The sequence below is a fragment of the Pterocles gutturalis genome, unplaced genomic scaffold (genome assembly GCF_000699245.1).
Source record: "Pterocles gutturalis isolate BGI_N339 unplaced genomic scaffold, ASM69924v1 scaffold42083, whole genome shotgun sequence".
In the NCBI taxonomy this organism is placed as follows: Eukaryota; Metazoa; Chordata; class Aves; order Pterocliformes; family Pteroclidae; genus Pterocles; species Pterocles gutturalis.
Genome location: NW_010124455.1, coordinates 13,757 through 20,834, shown reverse-complemented (window position 1 = coordinate 20,834; position 7,078 = coordinate 13,757). Strand labels below are relative to the sequence as shown.

The 7,078-nt window shown below is 44.5% G+C and overlaps 1 protein-coding gene across 1 annotated transcript in view; it reads left to right on the top strand.

Moving 5' to 3' along the window:
* The first annotated feature begins 1,539 nt into the window (after positions 1-1,539).
* Positions 1,540-7,078, top strand: part of DDB2 (damage-specific DNA binding protein 2, 48kDa) — a 9,774-nt gene continuing 4,235 nt past the window's right edge. Inside the window, exons 1-4 of the mRNA XM_010078259.1 lie at positions 1,540-1,665; positions 2,728-2,919; positions 5,664-5,830; positions 6,936-7,035. Coding sequence (XP_010076561.1) covers positions 1,555-1,665; positions 2,728-2,919; positions 5,664-5,830; positions 6,936-7,035 — 570 coding nt within the window. The 5' untranslated portion in view covers positions 1,540-1,554. The remainder of the gene's footprint in view (positions 1,666-2,727; positions 2,920-5,663; positions 5,831-6,935; positions 7,036-7,078) is intronic.

Here is a 7,078-nt window from a genome sequence, read left to right as displayed (position 1 = left end):
AAATGAATATATATATATATATAAATGAAACATAAACATGTATTGGGGTAGTACATCCTCCAGTTATCTGTCTAGTGAGTGCGTGTATGTGTTCCTGTAAGATTCAGAGGGAATTGGATGTAGCTAGTACTTTGGAAGAATGAGGCCAATCATCTTTTTTTTCCCTTAAACCTTTTTTAAAAAGATGAAGACCTTTGTATTTGAGCTTTTCCATTCTGTGTTCCAGTTTTGATTTTTATGTGTTTTGGAAAGATTATTTTTTTTTCTCCTGAGCCATATAGGACAGGTTCCATTTCTTGCATTTGAAACACAATTGAAACATTTAAAGGGTTTCTTCCAGCAGAGTCTAAGAAGGCCTAAAATTTCTTTCTTAATAAACTATCCTTTGTAATAAAATGGAATTTGGAAAAAATACCTCAATTTCCGTCACCTCTGAAGAAGTAACTGTGAATGCTAATGCTTCTGTGAAAAAAAAAAAAAAGGAATTAGAATATAAATACTTCATACCTACTTCAACAGGTATGAAAAGTGTTGGCACTATGTTGGCGTGTGAACAAAGAAGTTTAGTTTCACACCCGTGCATTTCTAGGCTCCAGCGTTGCATTAAACAAATATTTTCTTTAGTTTCTAATCATACAGAATGATCCCTATCTTTTCAGTCTTCTGTTTTTTTATGAATATCCTTAAATGAAAATAGCATTTTTATTTGTTAAGAAACGCTTCTTTCTCATGTGACATCTAGATCCCCTGGGGTGTTACAGGCCATTGCCATGGGGATGAGTAGATCACAGACACTGGACTGAAGAGATCTGTTTTTTGTGGAAAGGTCCCTGAAGATAAAAACTTGGAGCACGAACAAAATGTAGAATCATGCTGTACTCTCAGCAAAAATCACTCCGAACAGAAAGGTTTTTAGGGCATGAGGCGTCAGCAAGTCTATTATCAAAAACAAAACTCGCAGTGCTGTAGGCAGGCTGTACGGGCTATAGCACAAGCAGATCGAAAATTCTGATTCACAAGCAGGCATTTCAGGAACTGTGTGGGAACTCATGTTGCTATGCTTGGGGAATTTTCAGGTGTTAACATTTCTGCTGGTCACATGTCTGACCTTCCCTTTGCTGTACCCAGGGCTTACCACCTCCCATGGCATATTTCCAAGCTCTTGGGGCTTTGGATACCTTCATTGTATTTTGGGTATAAACCATGCAAATTGTATACTGTCCAAGAGATTCACCACCTGTGGCATTGCTTTAGTCCTCTCCTGTTGTCTTTTAGATAAAACTTCGGCACGGAGAAGGAAGGTTTAACAAGAGGAAGCATACACAAAGCTCTGGCAGGCTATGGGAAGCACTGGATTCCATAATTGCAGAGACCACTGCACCTTAGGCATGAAAGAATCATTTAGAGATTTTTCTCTGTGGCTGAAGCTTTTTGTGGATGTAGCAGCAAATGCAGATGTCTTCCTGTGTTGTTTAGTGAATGAGCATGCCAGGCGTTGGCTCTCAGTAAGTTTTACCCTTTTCCTCTCTGGCAGGTTGGAGCAGAGGTGGCTCCATGGTGAGAAACAACAGAGTCTTTTGCCATCAGTTGGAGCGGCAGTGCAGCATTGTTCATTATGTCTACCAGAACATGCTGGGAGGCTCCATTCGGGCACAGCACAGGCAGGTGAGGAGTTTCTCCTTCATGATCTGTTGGACATCTCAGCTCCCTACATAAAGACATCTTCAACACAAGCAGGGAAACTTCAAAGGGGCTTAAAATTCCTCACATACACAGTCTGTGGCTCCAAGTCTGGCGCACCTTTATGTTTCTTAATCCTGTAAATGCAAGAGGTGAGGTGGCTTTCCCTTTCAGTTGACGCAGCCCTGTCACTCGACATTTTATCCTCTGTTAATTCTGTGCTTCCTTGAATCATATTTAAACTTACCAACTCTGATGAGTTGTTGGCCAGTGCTACTTGTGCACGCTGATCCAACTCTTTTGTCATACTATTTTTGTATCCACTTGACTTTGCTAATCATGTCGGGTTTAGTGTTGACTTTTCCTCTTCACAGACATATTCCATCAAGTCCATAATGTTTCACTGTTTTTCAGAACCATACTCCTTCTTTCATTTGAAAATTAACTTTTTCTGTAACATCCATAGGTGGGAAGCACCTGGGCTAGATTTATGTTCCAGATGATTTATCTATTTTAAGTATCCAAATGATAAAGAAATCACCCAGCTCATCCAAGCAGTACCTCTTCCTCAGCTAAATAACAATACAGTCGTGTCATGGTTTCTCATTCTCTGTTTCAAGCGTTCTGTTCCCTGTTATGCTGTATAGTTGAGCTGCAAGCAATTTGGGTGGAGGACTATAATATTATATCTCTGGATGATGTGTAACATTTTGAGATGCTCAGTAAAGACAGACTGGTGTGGAGGCATGTTCTTCTCCCTTGTTCGTTATCTTGCCTTTTTAGCTCAGCCCACAAGGCTTAGCTCCCTGTACATCATTTAAACTGTGATATCTCTCAGTTCTCTGTTGCTTTCTGAGTGCTGGGGCTGCTGTGGATTTGTGTGGTCTCAGTCTGTTTCCCTTGGGGACAGCATATGCTCTTCATTCTGCAGAGAAGCTTAGAATTTTATGTGAGTGTACTCACACTGATGGTGTTTAGAAATTGTTACCACTCCTCATTCAGAGAATCTTGGGGATCCCCACAAAAGTCATACTTCTCTTTTAACAGTGTCTGCAGCTGCCCTTTCTGCGTTCTCTTGCCTCATACCGCCTTTTTCGAACAGCGAGTCCCTTTGACAGGAGAGTGACGTGCCTGGAGTGGCATCCAACACACCCCAGTACCGTAGCTGTTGGTTCCAAAGGTGGAGACATCATCCTTTGGGACTATGAAGTACTTACTAAAACCTGCTTCATAAAAGGGGTAAGCCTCTGGGTGGGTGGAATGGGTGGGAGGGGGAACTGGAGTACCACCAAATACTGCAGATCAAAGCTAAGGTCTGTTGTGAGAAGCACATAAGGGTCTTGGGTTGCAGACGAGCCAGCTGTGGGGCAGGACTGAGATGCAACAGCATGTCTGTTCCTACGTCCCAGACTGTTCTAGCGCTGGGAAGAACTGAGGTGTGTTGATTAAGTTAATAATGAAGCAGTGCTTGGTGTGTGCTCAGTGGAAAAATAATACAGCAACTGGCAAAATAGTTCTCTTAAAGGGATGCCAGAAACAAGTAGGCAGAGAGGGTCTGACTGGTCTTGATCTTTCTCTGTTCACCTTTTATTCTGTGTCAGATGAGGAAACATCTTTGAGTGGGAAGAAACAAAGTCCCTTTATTTAAAGTGAGGAAGTAAGGTAGAGAACAAATGGTTTATACAGCTGGCATGCCGCCTTGTTACTGTATTTAGCCATTCCCATTCTGACAGGGGCTCAAAGACTCTGACGTTTATTGCCTTTCTAAATTAACAAGTTTCTAAATTAAGTATACACTGGGAGGAGGTCTATCCTCCAGAAATTCCAGAGTCATCTTTCTCTCTTTGTAAATAGTGTGGTGCCCATCACAGCCAGGAAGTACATTGCCTGGGTACTGAAGGAGCTGCAGTTTTGTCCTCCAGGAGGGCAGCTGTCTAGACAGCCATGGTGTAGGAGGACATGGTTGTCTTGGCCTCCTTGAAGGGCTGTGGTGTGTTTCACTGTTGCTGTTAAGGACATTGCAGTGAATGCAGACTTACAGAATACACTTTTCTCCTTCCCCATCACTCAGTGGATTTTTCTTTTGTTCATCCCCTTCCTTGTAGATGGGAGCTGGAGGGGCCATCACAGGAATGAAGTTTAACCCTTTTAACCCTAGTCAGCTGTACACTTCGTCAGTTGCCGGCACTACCACCCTGCAGGATTTTAATGGCAATACTGTCCGAGTCTTCACCAGCACCGAGGACTGGGAGTAAGAAATACAGCAATGCTTTGGGCCTCTGTGTCCTGCTGGCAGTAGCACTGCAGAGAGAGAGAGAGAGAGAGATGTTTGTCTCTAATATGTGGGAGCTGGGATTCCTCTTCTCCACGTATCCTCTCAATTTCAGGGATCCTCTCTCTTCCAGGGAGGCTCACTCGCCCTTTTTATTTTCCCTGAAATGGGGTGGTGGGTAGGAGAGCACTTTTCTTCATGAAGGGGAGGGGACTCCTTGATGCTGCTTTCTTCCTGTTATACAGGGGAGAGCGTGGGGGTGCCAGTGGATTTCCGTGGCTGTCTGTTCTTAAACCTCCCATGGCTCTGTGCCCTGGGGATCTTCTAATCGCTTCACCTGTTAGCAGTGCTGCTCATTGTCACATGATTTTTACAGGACAATTTATAGTCCCCTTAATGCTTCTCCACAAATGCCACTGACTTCAGGTGGTGCATGTCATAAGGATCAGCCCGGTTTATCCCACCTAACTTTTGGTGTGTATCTAAAATACCAAAATTAAGAGTCTGGGCTCCTTCAGTAATGAGTGGAAAGAGGATATGAATTGCTAGGGACAATTCTGTCTGCCTGTGCTTAGAATCACTATCTCAGACTGTTGCTTTTTCTGTGGACTCATGAGGAAGCCTAAGCTCTTCAGTTAGTTACTTCAGTTCAGTGCTTAAAGGTAAGTGAGGGAATTTGGGTTTGCCTCCTCTTTACTTTTCCCCACCTGATTCTTTCTGGGTGGCTACTTTCATGGTTGGTTTCCAAATTGTCTGTTCCTGCTGCAGCCTTGTAATAAATAGGGCAGAAGGTGAACCCAAATAGCACTGGGATGACTGGCCAGGTGAGCAAGGAGGAACAGATTGTTACCTGGGACATGAGGAACTTGTATCCCAGTAGGATGCCTGTCGCAGCAATGATGCCTGGATTTCTAAGGGCATGCCATCCTTCTACTGCTGTGAGGACAGGCAGACTCTATGGGCGGGCCTTTTAAAATATTTTTGGCTTCTTGAAATCTAGTATTTACAGTGAGACTTTATTAAGCAGTTGCTCTGTGAGCAGCAGATGGAGTGCACTTCAGTATTGGAGAGTTCGGGGACCGCCAGCCAGCATCCTTCTTTTCTGGCTTTGTGTAGGGGTTCCACATTTCCTCAGTGGACAGATTGGGGGAAAACAACATAACAAACAACGTAACATAACAACAACATAACACAACACAGAACACAAGATTCCTGTGCCACGGAGTTAGCGGTAGGATTTCTCCTTGCACTGCTCTCATCCTGCCTGCTGGTACCTTGAGGAAGACCAGATACAGCACTGGAAGCAGCCCATAGGGAACTGGTGAATGAAGTCTCTGTAAGAAAAGCTTGGCACAGGGCTGTCATGAGATTTTATGTGGTTTCTGCTTGGAATGGTGCTGGTTTTGCTTGTGATCTCCTAAGCCTGGTTTGAGGCAGGTGGTTCACTGCAGATTAGTCCTACCCCCATAGCAGAAGAAGCAATGCTGCTAATGAGGTTTGCAGCCCAAGGTGGTGAGGTTGAATTTATAGGCTCAGAATGTATGTATGTGCTCAGATTGGAAACAGATTAGAAAAAAGGGTTCTTCTGTACATGCCCCATCAGAAAACCATATATTGTACCTAGGGAAACTGTCACTGTTCCAGGAGATGAGTGTTATGATTTTGTCCTCCACTCTAACCTTGATGCCTCTTGGCTTTGTGTGTATTCCAGAAGGGGCCAGGAGATGCTCTCGGCGACATCAAGTTCAGTCCTTATGAGGCAGCGAAGCTTTATGTGGCATCAGGGGATGGCACCTTAAGTCTGCACGACCTTGAGGGCAGAGCGGTGCAGGTGATCTCCTGTGCCCCGGACTGTGGCCATGAGCACCATAATGTTTGGTGAGAAGGGAGCACCGCAAGGCTGATTCTCTGTTCCCCGGGGTTAATGCTGCACTGCTTCTTGTGCTCTCTATCATCTGTGTCTTTGCCAGTGTTAGGAGACTCTTGGTATGAATTGGTCCTGTGAGGGAGCTTGGAGGCAGGGTCTTGGTCCTGACCCTAGCACTTGGAGGGTGGGTGACAAGCTAGGCAGCCACAGGGCACTTAGGATTTTATAGTAGGTGAGTGTGCTGCATGCATCTTCTGGTGTTGCTTTCTGCTGATGCCATCTCTTATCTTGCAGATACTGACAGCTTTTCACATCATAAAGTGTGAGGTGAGAAGAGCAGGATGACTTCCCCCTCTTCATTGTCAGCAGTGTTCTGTTTTGTCTGTAGCAGCTCAGGTAGCATAGGAAAGCCACAAAACATTCCTGCACAATCTCAGTTTCAGGTTATTGAGTCTACCCTGCTGCCCTTTTGGAGGCTTCAGGCTCACCATGCTAGTTTCCATGACCTTGAATTCTAGAATAATTTATCTTTGCAAGGGAAGCTTTCCCAATGAGTTCCCAAAGGACCTCAGCTTTATTCTGGCTGCCATTCCCCTCCCAGCAGAGCTAGGGTTAAGACGTATGTCTGTATCAGATAAGTCTCTATTCAGTTTTGCTTCCTGGAGCATGAAGTTGAGACAATTTGATGTACAACTTTCCAGTCCAAAGCTTTTGTCTTTTCTTTACTGCTGCTTCAGTGTTTTGTGAAAAAAATGTCATTTTTAAAGCAATTTCAGTACATTTGACAGTGTCACAAGCATGTTCTGATCTTTCCCAAGGTGTGTCCATGTGCAGGCACCAAGTGGCTTTTTAGCCTCTATTATGTTCCACTGTCCCAATGTGTCACACTCCATCTAGTGAGCACTTCACAAATTATTAGGAAGTTATTTGGTATTGTCACCAACAAAGCATTGCTGATGAACCGTCCCCCATCCTGATCCTCAAGCCCACAGCATCAGGCAGGAGATTGCAGTTACAATCTGTTGCAGTCTCCCTTGTCAGGGAGATGTGAACCAGAGCTCCACTGCCTTCACTTGCCTGTGCGAGGCAGCACTGATGTTGTGTCTTTCCCTCTAGTTGCTGGTACTGCAGCGTTGATGTTTCTGCAAGCTGTCGTGCAGTGGTGACAGGAGATAATTTGGGCAACGTGGTCCTGCTCAGCACTTCTGGTGAAGAGGTTTGTATGGCTCCATGCAGCGTCTCATCTATGGGAATCTTCA